The sequence below is a fragment of the Lycorma delicatula genome, chromosome 12 (genome assembly GCF_047948215.1).
Source record: "Lycorma delicatula isolate Av1 chromosome 12, ASM4794821v1, whole genome shotgun sequence".
NCBI classification, from domain to species: domain Eukaryota; kingdom Metazoa; phylum Arthropoda; class Insecta; order Hemiptera; family Fulgoridae; genus Lycorma; species Lycorma delicatula.
In genome coordinates, this window is record NC_134466.1 from 32,515,806 (window position 1) to 32,532,470 (window position 16,665).

The 16,665-nt window shown below is 29.0% G+C and overlaps 1 protein-coding gene across 3 annotated transcripts in view; it reads right to left on the minus strand.

Annotated features, from left to right (window-relative positions):
- LOC142333489 (solute carrier family 35 member E1 homolog) overlaps positions 1-16,665 on the minus strand; it is a 60,554-nt gene that overhangs the window by 13,083 nt on the left and 30,806 nt on the right. For 2 of the 3 annotated variants that reach the window (XR_012758614.1, XM_075380733.1), the window contains exons 5-6: positions 11,871-12,113; positions 9,458-9,623 (exon numbers count right to left, since the gene is read on the minus strand). Coding sequence is in view for 2 of the 3 variants with exons in the window: in XM_075380733.1 (XP_075236848.1) it covers positions 9,458-9,623; positions 11,871-12,113 (409 nt within the window). In the remaining variant the exon portion in view is untranslated. Of the gene's footprint in view, positions 1-8,733; positions 9,624-11,870; positions 12,114-16,665 lie in introns of those variants that run through there. The other variant, XM_075380732.1, reaches the window with a different exon arrangement.

Sequence of the window (16,665 nt, forward strand, 5' to 3'; positions counted from 1 at the left end):
ATACCCGGATATGCTTTTCTGGGCAGTGGGGGCTAAGGAGTTTCTCGAGTAATTATTAAGATCTTAGATTATTTTCAATTTTTGTAAATTACATCAATTTGTCAATTAAATTTAAAAAATTTTTGTAGATGAATAAAAAAAATTTAATTTTTTTAAAATAAAAATTTGTTTTTTATTTTGTTAAATCCTAACTGGAAGTTGATATAATTTTTGGATTCACCCACATTTATATGATTCTATAATATAAAGGCATCAGACTGATGTAAAACTAATATATTAATGAATCTCTTTATAAACTTGTTAAACTGACAATTTTAAGCTATTATGAATACAAAGACTTGATTCAGTTTTAAAATGTAGATTTTATGGTTGTATATAAATTAATAATTAGTATGTTAATTTCTTTGCAACTATTAACTCAATTTATCACTTTTAAGGCTTAGAAACAGAAGTACAATGATTAAAATAAAAGATTATAATAATTGTTATAAAACAAATTACACATCATTATTTTATATACCTGCAAGTAGCCTAAAATTATCATTGAAGTATTTAGACAATTAAGAGATAAACAAAATAAAACCGGCATTTCTGTATCAAGGAACTAATCCAATTGCAATTTAGTAAATAATTAAAAAAGAAGTTACTAAAAACACATCTTGTGACTATTTTTTACAATTTTATATATATACATATGTAGAAAGTTTTTGTTTAAATACATACCTATATAAATTTTAATTAATAGATTACAATACCAATAAAAATAAATCAATAATAGCATAACAATTTTTATAAAATATAGATAACTCTTGATAATCTGCGTGCAAACAATTTTTAAATTAAGAGAAATTTTCACTAAACTTTGTACATGTACAAAACTTTGAAAAAGAATAAAAAATTCTATACAATTTACTAGTTAGTTAATTAATACAATAAATGGCAAATTTTATTATATTGTGTAACAAAAGGGCATTTTTTTTCTTGTTAAATTTTATAATAAACAATGTTGGTAACCAAAATTTATCACAACCTTCAATTTATTGTATGAAAAAAAGGCAACGTCAAGGCTGAACAAGTTGACATGTTTATTATAAACTGTCATCAATCTCATACTTAACTTTTACCAGTAAATATGTCATTTTAAAATTTCTTTTTACACAAATATATGCAGATTTAGAACTAATTAGACATAAGATAGTCTTTTTTACATATTCAAAAGCAAATTATTTGCTTTTAGGTTACCAAGAGTTATACACTGAAATCTATCAATAATTCTTTTCTGTAATTTTACTGAATATTCTTATATTATAGTAAACCACAGATACATGGATTCTACTGCATTTAATAAAAGTCTGTTCCCATTAATAAATAAAAAGTAAATAAATATATTCATTATGTAGTCCTAGTTAATTATCCAACTTATTTGACTGGAAAAATTCATAAAAAATAAAAATAAATACCCATTCCTGATATGATCTATATAATGTGCTACTATGTACAAAACCCAAAATAAAATACTTTTTTTACTTGTAGTAATTTTGGAACAAAATTTGATTAAAAAAACAAGTGATAAAGGGAGCTAAATTAGAATACTTAATTTTTCTAATTTACATATTAAGCTAACAATACAACTTTATCAACAGTACAATCTGTTCCTAGCTGTACTTCCTCATTGGCTGAAGACACAAAATGAGAAAAGGCTACGTGAGTGATTTGCCTCTTCATTTCATGAAGAGGCAAACTGAGTGGTAATAAACAATTACTATGGTAGTTAACAGAGCAAAAAAAATCACTGAATATAAATCATATCATATTCTATTTGAGTTTAAATACATTTATAACAAATTTCTCATATTTTATGGCGATTAAGTCTTGTTCTATAAAGGCTCATCATATCTTAACCCTTTACGCCCTTTACGTAGAGTGCTGTATGGCACAAACAATTTTTACTTCCTTGTACAAAGTATTATAGTCGTGAAAAATTTCAGTTTTCAGGTTTCAATGGAAATATTCATGTGACCATCCCTAAATCCATTTTGACTAGTTTTGGCATGATGTCTGTACATATGTATATATGCATCTTATATAACTCAAACACAATTAGCCGTAGAATGTTGAAATTTTGTATAGAACTGTTGTAACATTTAGTTAGTTGTGCACATCCACTTTTGATTGCAATCGACTGTGCCAAAAATGTGTGTACAGTCAGACCTTTAAATTAAGGGGGGGTTTCAATTTTGAAACATTTGTACTTTTTCTTAACTACAGTAATAAACCCTCATTGAGAGCTTTTCAACAATATATCATAAATGGTACTTATTTTCATTGGTTCCAGAGTTTTAGCCAAATAAAACTTTAATTAATAAAAAGGAAGTCTGACAAGGATGTTCCCTATCCCCATTACTTTTTAATCTTTACATAGAACTAGCAGTTAGTGATGCTAAAGAACAATTTAGATCTAGAGTAACAGTGCAAGGTGAAAAGATAAAGATGCTACGATTTGCTGATGATATAGTAATTCTAGCTGAGAGTAAAAAAGATTTAGAAGAACAATGAATGGTATGGATGAAGTCCTAAGCAAGAAATACCACATGAAAGTAAAGAAGAACAAAACGAAAGTAATGAAATGTAGTAGAAATAATGTAGATGGACCACTGATTATAAAAATAGGATGAGAAAAGACTATGGAGATAGAAGAATTTTGTTATTTGGGAAGTAGAATTATTAAAGAAGGATAATGCAAGAGCAATATAAAATGCCAAATAGTACAGACGAAATGAGCTTTCAATCAGAAATATAATTTTCTAATCAAAAATTAATTTAAACGTCAGGAAAATATTTTTGAAAGTATACGTTTGGAGCGCAGCTTTATATGGAAGTGATACTTGGATGATCGGATGAGAAGAAAAGATTAGCTTTTGAAATGTGGTGCTTTAGGTGAATGTTAAAAATCAGATGGGTGGATAAAGTGACAAATGAAGAGGTATTGCGGCAAATTGATGAAGAAAAAAGCATTTGGGAAAATTTGGTTAAAAGAAGAAACAGATTTATAGGCTACATATTAAGGCATCCTGGAGTAGTCGCTTTGATACAGGAAGGACAGGTAGATGGGAAAAATTATGCAGGCAGGGAACATTTGGAATATGTAAAACAGATTGTTAGGGACGTAGGATGTAGGGGATATACCGAAATGAAACAACTGGCACTAGATAAGGAATCCTGCACAGCTGCATCAAACCAGTCAAATGACTGAAGGCAAAAAATAACACAAGGGGTAAGGTACATCGGTTCGAATCCAACTTCATATACATATATATTTTTTAACTTTATTTTTAATTTAGATATATTGATTTATTAATAATTATTAACCTCTGATTGTAAAAGTTTTGAATTAAAATTAAAAGTACATGAAATTTTATTTTACTAATAACTTCTGATTTTTTTCATATTTTTTTTTGTATTGTTATCATTCAATTATTATTTATTATAATTTTTTTTTACAATCACAGGTTAATAATTATTAATAAATCAATATATTTAAATTAAAATAAAAAAAAATGAAAAAAGAATGTATGTATATGATGAATTCGGATTCAAACTGGTATACGCTTGGTTACAGATCCGACATGTTCTCACTTACACCACATATCTACTTGAGTAACATGAAACAAAATTAATATATAAACTAATATAAAATGCTAAGGCAATTTTTAGGGCCATTTTCTTCAGTATAAGTGAATACTGCATGTTAGTATTTTGTGATGAAAACATGTAAATATTGTACTATTCATACACACAATATGGCTCAAATTGATGTCCCGAAGCCTGTGCCTTCCCCTTGTTAGCTACAGTAATATCGTATCTCACTTTCAAATGAAATAGATTTAAATGAAATGCAGCAAAAAAATGTGTATATGTAATTTAATAGGCATACAAGGAAGTCATGTGGTGTCCATATCATATTTTTTTTATTTTTTCTATTGAGAATTATCTTGAATAACTTCATTTAACACATGTTGACCCTTAGTAGGAACAATAAACAGCCATGCTTGTTTATTGTTTCTTCACCAGGTTGCACTAATTGCCAGCTGAAACAGTATCTGCTATGTGAGATTATGATGTCACATGAGTTCATGATTTCTAAAATCCAGGTATATAAAAGTAGTGAATTTAGCTGTCTTCTGCTGTTGGAAAAAATATTACTGAGTTCCCAAAGGTATGTAGTTACTACATCATGATCAATATATAAATAATTAATAGTTTTCCATAATGTAATTTAGTCTTTTTAAATGTTCTACATAAGGCACATTATATGCAAGGTGTTACAACCGTCATGCATTATGATCAATACAAAATTTTCTATGACATAAAACTACTAAAATGATCAGAAGAAAGAATGGAGTATGGGAAATTAAGAAACTAATCAGAAATATACTATTCGACATGGTCCTACAGTGACAGTCAGAAAAAAATACTAACTCTAAACAAATGATACTAATATTGATTAGTCTTTATTTACCCTAGTGTTCATTTTTTTGTTGCAGTTTGGACAAGGAATTCATGAACAATGATGATGATATGCGTTATCTATTCCCACCATCTGATGTGAGTGAAGACTGCTGCGATGACGAAGAAAACAACCCAGATTACATTAAGTTTTCTAGCGATGAAGATGAAGATGTTAGAAAAAAGAAGAAATACCTTACATGGTTTTTATATTCCTGATCCATCTGATCATAATTTTTTATCTTTAACTGATGATAACGAAGAAGGACTTGTATTCTTGGAACCTGTTATAACTACTTCTGTTTGTGAACAAAAATCTGATCCCGGAAGAGGGCATATACTAGAAGAAACATCGCTTGTCCATCCAATTTCATCAATTTTCACTGCTCAATAAGAAGCTAATACAAGAGATGATGATTCTTTACCAGAGGATACACAACTTGTCTAAGAAGTCCCACCAACTTTCACTTCTCAACAAGAAGATAATACTAGAGACGAGCCTTTGTTACAGGATACGCCACTTATCCATGCAGTCCTATCAACTTCTGCTCCCCAACAAGAACCTAATTTGAGAGGTGAGCCTTTACCAGAGAACACATCATGTATCCATCCAATCCCATTAACTTCTGCTTATCAATAAGACGCTGATATGGAAGGTAAGCTTTCTTCAGTGTCTCTGAGTAAGTTAGCAATTAAAAAAATATTTCTGAGGAGAAGACTGGTGGTCTAAGAAAACTTAAGTCTGAGAATAAAACCAATAATAAAAAAAAATAAAATAACTGAGGGTGACCCAAAAAAAAGAAATAAGGAAGCTAAGAAAAAACAGAACAATATAAAGGTAAAGGGGAAACAGTCCAAGAAAAAACAGGAAGCTAAAGAAAAAGATAAACCATGTATTCCATGGATACATGCATCATTACGCAAACAAGTTTTCCATTTGACAAAAGTAATGAGAAACTCGATGAATAAATAATAAGATAAAACTCACCAAATTTATTTTTTAAGTATATTTTTATTGATGTAATTCTTAAAAAATTGTAGAAGGGTCACAGCTGTTTATTATGCAAAAAAATCCAAATAGTACAAAGATAATTACTGATATGCAAGTAAATAAATTTTTAGATATTTGTATACTTATATCTTTATTAATTCAGTTACCCAGAGTCCGGATATACTGGTGTGAAAATCTTGGGAATGAAACTATCAAAGAATGAATGAGGAGTGTGAACCAGTTTGAATTCATACAACAAAGTTTATATTTTAATGAAAATGAAAAAGCAATCCCGTGCGGAAATCCTGGAAATGATCGTCTGCATTAAGTGAGGCCAATTGTAAAGGGAATAAAATCAAGATTTAAGAGAGTTGCAGTCAAAGACTCTGTGTTGACAAGCAGCTATGCGCAACTAAAGTGAAATATTATTTAAGGCAAGATATGTTGAAAAAACCACATAAATGGGGTTAGAAGTTGTTTGTTTTAAGTGGCGTGGAAACGCTTATGACTTCAATGTGTACACTGGACAAGAAAATGACAAGTTGACAAGATTTGCAGATGAGCCTGCATAGGTGCAAGCGCAAACGTAATAGTAAGACTTGCTTGGTCCATTCCCTGTCAGTTAAGACTATAAATTATTTTAATGATTATTTATTAATTTGATAATTTTTATACAAGTATATAACTCTGTTTGTATACTTGGAGAAAAGAAACATGCATGCACTGGGCATGGTTAGAAGAGATAGGATTCCTGATTATCCATTACTGTCAACCGATGAACTGAAAGAAAAACAAAGTGGGTATACAGCTGAAATGTGTGCTGAGGTTGATAATATAACTGTAGCTTGTATTGTGTGGAAAGACAAAAAATATGTAAATTTACTCTCAACGTACGTTGGAAGTGGACCACCCACAGTAGCTGAAAAATGCAGTAAAAAGAAAATGGTTTATCAAAATTTTACTTGTCTCCAGGTTGTATGTGAATACAACAAACGTATTGGAGGTGTGGACAAGAAAAATTCCATTATACAGCATTACAAAATTAAAATTATAAGCAAAAAGTGGTACGTTTGATTTTATAATTTACTGGGGGTCAATCTGCAATAGTTGGCTGCTTTATGTTAGAGTGGCTAAAGAGGAAGAAGACATCAAACCATTAGCTGAATTTAGAGAAGTAGCCATGGTTCTCTGCAAAATGGGTGGTAAAGTTACGCCAAAGAGAGGAAGACCTAGTAGTGAGCTGGAGGGAGTCTAGCCGTAAAAAGGCGAATGCCCAATGGATCAGCAATATCACTGAAAGAAGTATGAAAAGATGACAGTGGACACTGGCTGATTTTGAATGAAGTGTGTCAGCATTCCAAAACGATTGGCTGCAATGGAAAATCTTTCAATACATGCGAAAAGTGCAAATTAAATCTTATGTCTAAATAAAGATAGGAACTGTTTCAAAAAATTTCATGTAATGTAAACAAAATTTTTTTAAAGTTTTTCAAAATTTTTAAACCTAAACTTTTTTCTAAAGGCATTTATAAACAATAATTTTCATTTATTTACAGGTTTTATGTTTGACCATATTCTTTTACAATTTTGTATCATGTTTTGCATCTTCATTCATTTTGTTACATACCCATCAGACATTTCATTAACTTCATGGTGTGTCATATTTGGCACAACCAAAATTATCATAATTTTAAACACATGTTGTGTCAAATATGACACATCCAAAAAATAATCTATTGAGATTTTTAAAAATATTTTTCCTGTACATACAACCACTATTCCTGTAACATAAGATTTTCATAAAAAAATAAAAAATCATGCAGTAAAGGATTAACTGACTTTCGTACATTATGGTACAAACCTGAATTTGTAATATTTTAGGGAACAATATTGTTGAAATTAAACCTCTAAAGGCGATAAATGAACTAAGTAATGTAACCTTTAATGTGACATATTTTAATTTTGTATTTCCCTTAGGACTTAGAAGGAAATTTTAATACATTCTCATGCATAACAATAAATATATATATATATATATATATATATATATATAAATTTATCAAATGCCATCGGTCATCTGACATAAGGTAGTAATTACAAAACAAGTCTTTCTCAAGAATTATAAGATCTCATAACAAGCTAACTAAGAACAGTATGGAACGAAAAGCTTTCCCAGTTATTTTCTTCACTGGGCAGAATATTAATCACATATCAAGTCCATTGAAATTTAGGAGATAATCAGCTCTAAAAAAGAAACCTTCATTCAGTTCATCACAGGAAATATTTATATTGTGAACATTACTAATCAAAGAGAAAGGAGTATGATTACTGCCATTTGTCCCTCAGATGCTTTACATATAGCAGTCATAAGTAAGGACTATAAAAAATGGTGAAAAGCAACAAATTAATGTATCTTTTTCTTTGGTGAAAAATGCATAATACACACTGTCTCCTAGAATTCAAGCATACTTAATAAATCTAATACAAATTAAAAATGGGAGTATTTTTTTCCAATAAAGATTATATGAACTAGGTTTTTAAAGCTGAATGTTGTTTTTTTTAATAATCATAAATATCAATCTAATTCAGTATAGGACTGCTACTAAATTAAATTTATGATGCCAGTCTAGTCTAATTCACTAAAATGGCATCTGATACTAATATTACATGCTATAATGATGAGTTATTTATTTACACTGGAACTGAGGAAAAGTACTCTCAGAAAACTTCCTGTATGGTAGCCTATTTTATCTGTGATTATGTTTTTAAATGGTAAATCTGTTGTTAACAACATTTGCATAATTCCAATTCATAACCACAGTTCATAACGGGAGAATTTAATTCTGGATGATAATCTTTAAATTCTTTCAAAACTTCACAATAATTAGCTCGGCAATGAAAACAAATTTTTTGTTTAAATTTTATCAAAGAAAGCTGACTAAAAGAAAAATTATGTTGGTAATTAATATTACCATAAGGCAATAATTTCAATACACTTATTTTATTTCAATAGTTGTAATATACTTATTTCCCATAGGATTTTTGTTCACATTTCATCTCCAAAAACCTTTAGTTTAGTAATAAATGATAAAATAATTACTGTCATTTTTAGAAATATCAAATTATAACCTACTTCATTTAAATCGCTATGTAGAAGTTTATAAAGCAATGCAATAATGATAATGTTATCAATAAATAGCTATATACTAGATTGTAAATTATCCAAAGTAAAGTTTCAGGAACAGGAATAAAAAAGGATAAATTTAATAAAAAATTCATTGTTATATTGGATTATTTTGGACCTGAATGACTTGTGACTACAAATTTAAGACCTAAGAACATTTAAATCAACCAGAAAGTAATATCTGAAACTACTATTACATAGCTGATAAATGGTTCACTGATAGTCACAAGTAATAAGGTGAATTTTCATTCCACAGTCAACATATCATTTGGTTGTATGATATTAGAACAAAAGACTTTAGTGATGCTGATCCATACTTCATCCATCAGGATGGATAGTGATAATTGTTGGTTCAGTAAACTACATTCCAGGGCTACACGATTTTTCTCACTTTCACCAGACACTGCATTGATATAGGCAATGCGCTTCTAATAAGATGGTTCGATAACAATGATAAGTAATTCAATGAATTGTCAATTTAACTAATTAAGGTAACAGACTTTTATTTAACATATCACTATATACATGCTCTCTGTCCATTAGAAGAAACTCTAAACACACACTCACGCACATTTTTATTTACAAACACATTACGATTTGATATATATATACATATATATGCGCATATTTATACATATATAATTTAAAACCATACATATACAAGTACATATAAAAATAAATAAAACTATTTAAAAATTCACAAATTATTTAAAATTTTCCTCCATTAAAAAAACAAGGTTACAACAATTTTTATTACACAAATTGCGCTATCTTACCATTATAATTATTGTTATTATTTAAATTGGTTGGTATACCACCATTATATGATTTTGACTTCTCCAACTGTTTATATGGTATGTTACTTTTATCTAGCCAAGAAGAATTGTTTGTAAATGGAAGAATAGTTTTTCTCTTTTCAGACTGCCGTGCATCGTATTTCGCCTGAAATTGGTAATAACAAAACAACTCATAATCTCTGGTTAATATCCAAATAACAGTTATACAAGTGAAGCAAAATAAGTTTTATTAAGCAAGTAAAAAAAGGAAGATATTCAAGAAATAAAACAAACTACGTCATATTGTTTTTATAACTGAATGATAAATTCTCTGTTTCTAATCAATGGGTGTGAAATGTTTGCATAAAAGAACAGCAAATTGAATGATTTATGTAGTTTATATTATATTCTGAAATAACTAGATCAACAAGGATTACTGTACAAAGAATGGTGACAATATTTCTGATAATAGTGGACAATATTAAATAGAATAATATAATATATATATAAATATAATAATAGATAATATATAAAATAGAAGTGGACAATATTTTCAGAAACTATAGAATAACTGTGAAATAGCAGAACACCTTATTTTCATAAGTATATGTTTCATCTTTGTGAATTTGTAATTTTACACAAACTATAAAATTTATTTCTTATCATCATTGGTAAAACTGTAACAGAGTATAGTATCTATAGAAGATTGATAAAAAAAATACACAAAATTTTAGTTTTTCTCAAAAGATCTTTATTTACTCACCAATATTGATTTTGCCAACTTCTAAGTATTAACCTTCAGATACAATACATTTGTACCAGCACTTTTTTCAGTCTTTGAAGCACCTCTAAAATGTAATTTTTGGTATGGTGTCTAGCTCCTTTAGTGAATCTGTCTTATCTCTTCAATGTTGGCAAAAGTTATTCTTTCATGGTTCGTTTCACCTTGGGGAATAGGAAGAGGTCACAGGGGGCAATATCTGGGGAATAAGTTGGCTGAGGTATCATAATGGTGTTGTTTTTGGCTAAAAATTCAGGAACAAGCAGTGAAGTGTGAGCAAGTGCACTATCATGAATTGTTTTGCCACAAATCTGGGTGTTTTCTTCACATTGCTTCATGCAAATGGCACAGAACTTTCAGGTAGTACACTTTATTGACTGTAAGACCTGGTGGCAAGAATTCGTGATGCTCTAAGCCGTTGAAATAGAAGAACACAGTTATCAAAACCTTCACATTCGATCAAACTTGATGAGCCTTTTTTGGTCTTAGCTCTTCAGGAAGCTTCCATTGGGACAACTGGGCCTTAGTTTCGACATCATATCCATACACCCATGTTTCATCACCAGTTATGTCCCATTTGAACAGTTATGGATCATTGTCCACTTTATTCAGCAACTCCTGAGCAGTTTTCATTCAGCATACTTTTGGTTGAAATTCAACAATCTTGGAAAGTTATGTACCCAAAACTTTTCATACCCAAAATATGCAAAACAAATTGCTTGGCATGAGCCAAATAATACGCCAATAACATTGACAAAGTTAATGTTATATGTGATGTTAATCACTATCTTTCTGATAGTGATTCGATGTGATTGTCCATAATCATCTTCACTTTTTCAACGTATCATCAGTTATTGATGTGCTGGAATGTTTAGGGCGCTCATCATCATCAAGTCTTCACGGCCCTCTTGGAAATATTTGTACCACTTGTAAACGCTTGTTTTATTTATAGAAGAATTGTCAAAAGCAACATTCAACCTTTCCAATGTCATGCTGCATTTTATTCCATTCTTAAAGAAAAATTTAATGCAAATTCTTTATTCCATTTTTTCCACAATTTAAAAATCATCATACCAAAATCATGTAACTTTTTTGACAGCCGACAATAAACTAAGCATTCAATATGGATATCAACATAGACATACATTGTGAAGAAGTGTATCAACACAACAAAAAAAAAAATTGTGACAACTGAACTTATATAGTCTGGGAAATTTAAAAATTCTGCATATTTTTTATTCAAAACTCATATACCTGAGTAAATAATTAAACAGAGATTTGAGTTTTTTATTATAGAAACCATGTTTTGACCTCTAGCATATTTTCTGATGCTAGGATGCTTGAACGTAGTATAACTGTAAAATAAATTTCCTTAATCTTAATCTTAACAAAAATTCATAATTTTTAAGTTAAATGGGTGTTAAGATATAGAACAAGAAAAGGAGAATAAACATATATACAAACAGTACTTTGTAATAAAAATTTTCACATTTCTGGAGTTGTGAATTTTAAAAGATGAATATAAAACTTTGAGAGGAAAGATTCAACTAACAGAAAATAATATCTTTTGTCATATGTATATATCTCTACAGCAAGTAAAACAAGTAAAAAAAAAAGAAATAAATAAAATACCTTATTATAGCACAGGACTCCGAATATTGCAAGCATCATTCCAAAAAGATTACTTCCAGTAACTGGATTACCAAGTACAAAAAGTGATGCAGCTATAACAAATATTCGTTTAGATGCTGAAGCAACAGCATATGTTAATGAAGATACTAATGACATAACACTGAATGCCAGTATATTTTGTAGCCAACTTAATACACCATCAGCAAATAACAATGCTATAATATGACCACTTTCATCTGATACCTATAAAAAAAAGAACAAAACATACAGGAAAATAAAAATCTAAACAAATAAAAAGACATTAAAAGTTATTTAATTAGTAACCACAATTCTCAATATTGGATAAACCAAATAAAATAATAATTTGCAAATAAAAGAAACATAATTCAGATTATTACCAATAATTCCTAATTACTCTTGCATTTAATACATTATACTGAGTGGTATCTCAGGTAATCAAATAGCTCAATCCTTGTCAATCCTCCTTGTCAGATAACTCTTAACTTCAGGCTTTTAAAAATAAATAATTATAATAAGATTAACAGACTAACAAAGAAATTACTTACTTACTCTTCCTTTCAACATCATCGGTTACCTATAGAATAACCTTGATGTAAAAAGATAAGAAAAAAGTGATTAACTTAGGAGAGGTTGAATAAATTGTTCAGTTCTAAGTGCAAGGGTGATTAAACTGATTTTATGTTATCTCCATTCCTTTCAAAATAATCCTTACTTTTCCCAACAGTGACATACTCTTATACATAAAATTATATTTAAAACAGTGATGACAATTGTACCTTTTAGCTAACTTCAATCAGTCTGCTCATTCATACTTATATACAAAATAGTTATGTGGTTATGCTACTCCTTTGTGTTAATCAGTGCTGTATTCTTCTTAATTACTATTTTAAAAATACACCTAAATTATTATTAAAATAAAAAAAAGTATACTTCATAATTAAAATATAATTTAAATTTTAGGAGAAACAAGATCTGATTCGTCCCACAGTCCCCTTCGCTACTAAAAAGGCTTTTTGTGAGACCCCACTCCAGGAAGGAAAAACCTCCCCAGAAGGCTGAAGTACACTGTTGTCAATATTACATTTAGGCAATTTTCCAGTTACAGCTAATGAAGATATCAGTATGGCACTGATACAGCATTTTATTACAATAACTAGTAGATTACTTATTTCATCAGAGATGATCCAAGATTTATAGATAAAGTTCAGTTTATCAAAGAAGATTAATTTCACTTCATGGTTACACAAACAGTCAAAATAGGAGAATTTGCAGTTCTGTGAACGTACTTGACTTTCATAAAAGAAAACTTAAAACAGAACCATTTTAAATCACATTTGGTGTATTCTGTTTTGTTACTTGTAGGGATTTACTAAATTAAATATTTATTTGAACAACCTTCATAATACACAGAATTGAAAACAAACTTCTAGTACTTTAAAAGCAATGCTAAAAGAACTCAACCAGCATTAAAACACACAGTCATGAATGTATTAAAGTATACAGTAGACATTTTAAAATTTACTGAAATATTATAAGAAGCTTCTCTAAAAATTATTTAAAAAATTATAAATCTGGAAAATCATTTTTTTGTTAATATTAATATGTAGACTGATTCAAGTAACAATTTGATCAGCTGAATATTCTTCTAACTAATGAAAGGTAAACACAACTACAAATATGGTATGATCTTATATTTTAATACAGCATGGTAAGACCTTTAGAAAGCTTCTGAAATTTAAGAAAATTCTATTCATTATATCTGTATATATGAGATGTCCCACAAATAAACTTTCAGGATATGTTCTTCTGGTGAAAATAATGAAAAAAAATTCATATAAAAACATAGTCTGCAAACACTCTGTCTTTGAATTATGGATAGTGAAAGATTTCACCTCTTCTAATAAAAAGAAGTCCTACTGTAATTTTTAGGGCTCAAATTAAGAAGTAAAGATGGTGGTTTCTTATGAATTTCAGCTGGGAAATACGATAAAATAGGTCCCAGAACTGTAACTCCAGTAGTTTTTAAGATATTTGATGTAAAACAAAAAATTTGGAGTCGAAATATACATTACTTCTCAATTTGAGTCCTAAACAGTACAGTAAGACTTTTTTTTATTTTCAGAGCTGAAATACGGGCAAAATCTTTCGCTAGCTTATGTATAACTATGTGCATATGTATGTGCTTATGTATGTGCATAACTTGCTTATGTTTCCAGACTTATGTTGATATGAATGTTTTTCATTATTTTCACCAGTAGAACATGTCCTGGGACACTTTATGTATATATACTACTAGCTGCAGTGCGTATGGCACACACTCCGAGCAGGTTGCCCTGGCAGGTGACATCTTGGAATGGGATTATTCGGTGTCCAAAATTGATTACCTCTTGTGTAAAAATAAATTTTTTTTGAATGATGAAAATTGATAAAACGAGAGGTTAAATTAGAAATTTAACTCTACAAATTTATACTAATGAATCAGGATTTTCCACTAGTGATCGCTACATTTTGGTACCTACTTTTTGGCTACAGTTATTATAAAGAAAAACATTCACATAAATAAAAAAATATATTATTGATATATATTTCACATATAACAAGTATACACCTGACCACCACGAGACATGTACTAATAAATCAGAATTTTCTGCTAGTGACTGGTACATTCTGGTGCTAAGTTAAGGGGGATGAACACACACACACACACACACACACACACATGCGCACACACACACACACACACACACACACACACACACACACACACACACACACAGAGAGAGAGAGAGAGAGAGAGAGAGAGAGAGAGAGAGAGAGAGAGAGAGAGAGAGAGGGGGGGGGGGCAGGTTTTTCAAGGTTTTTATAAAAAATGGTGTAATTTATTTAAGTTATACATTTTTCTGCCAAAAAATTATCAAATAGAACCTTAGCTGCATCAAATTATCCAATGAACTATCTCTTTTCGATTGTTTAAAAATATTTAAATTAACAGAAAAATTTAACCCTAGTTAAAATTTATTCATTTTTCTATATACATCGCTAGACTTTCATAATGAGGGAACAAACTTTTATCATTTTACTTTCCTGGTGAATATAGCTAGAATAACTATATTATTATAAAACTATAATATTAAAGCAGAAAGTAGTGATCATTTCAAAAATAGGTATTGAGTTTTTTTGCATATTTTTATATTTTAGGGTCCAATTAGTTCATCTAAATCACAAAAACATATGTATAATGCACTGCTTTTGGCCTTGTATCTCATAATTGACCAAATCAATTTTCTAAATATTTGAATATTTTCTATATACGGGGCCATTGATCATACTGATTTTTTTCAAAAGTTGTTAAGGGAGTGGGGGATGATATTGTGAAAAAACCAACTTAGATTTTCTTCACAGGGATTTCAGAGATAATCTTATTAACAAAAATGTATTACCTGTAATACATATATAAATAATCCAAAAAGGTTTTTTTTCAAAAAATGAATGACCTATTATTTCTTATTGAAATATATGTTTTGTTCTACCTTCCTTTGATTTAAATATTTTTCAAAAATGGTTTTAAAATTTATACTTCATACATAAAGTTTTCAAGAAGTGTCTACAATTATTCTTAATCCTGAACCTAAAATGCAGAAAATTTTCTTTTTCTTATCTTAGCCTTTATTGAAGGGGATATTAAATTTTGAGAAAACTTTATTTATACAAGTTTGTTAACCTTAACTTATTTATGAATTTTTTAGAAAAATTTGTGTAAAAATTTATTCCTCACCTTTAAAGTATATATATATATATATATATATTCTGTTCCTTTATTAATAATTAAATTACTTATCTGTTTTTATATTTTAATTTTGTTATAAGTGTAAATTGTTAATTCTATATTTAATATGTCTTATTAAGAATGCTTAAAAATTTGGTTAACAAAAAAGTTTTCTAATCATGTTATTATATTTTTGTTATTGTTTTATAAAAAGATGAGATTATTTTATTTTAAAGTAAATGTAAGACGACCCTTAATGTTTGAATTGCAGAAACTTTCCAGTGAAGACAAAAGATTTTATAATGAAAAAGCTATTCAAGGTATTGTATGATTTGACTGGCATAGCTGGGAAAGCCTCTACTTTGCCCGTCAAGGAGTCATGCCCTACTTTGCAGAGGAATGCATGTAAATATGTCCCATCATTCCTACTTAGCTGGCTTAATTATTTTTATGCAAACAAAAAAATATTTTAGATATGCAATAAGTAATTCAAACTTCAGCACTATGTAACAGCAATAGTTTTATCAATTGCTACATATAACTTATACAGAACAAAATAAGTAACTTTCCCCAAATTTAAAAAAAATATGCTATGAATAAAAGTACTTATACTACATTATAAACATACTAAAGGAACCATGAACTTGAATTTTACTGAATCACTGAAATGATGAGTACCTCAAGCTGAACTATATTTATTTTTTTCAAACAGTAGTGAAAAAATATAAAATTCTAAACCCTAAATGAAAATTAATCATGTTTTCATCTAAAAATACTTACATCCACTGAACAAATGTATATGCTCATATCAAAATTAAATACTCTTTTTTTACTATTTACTATATTTACTCGCATATTTTTTTTAAATATTGGGAGTCTCTATTGAGAAGTAAACGTGAAAGGTGGTGTTAAATAGTGCTCCTGCATTAGTGTGTGTTACTAGTGCTTGTGTGTTGGTGTTCTGCTTCGTTTCTAGCTACCTGTGTCTACGACCATGTGACATCGGCA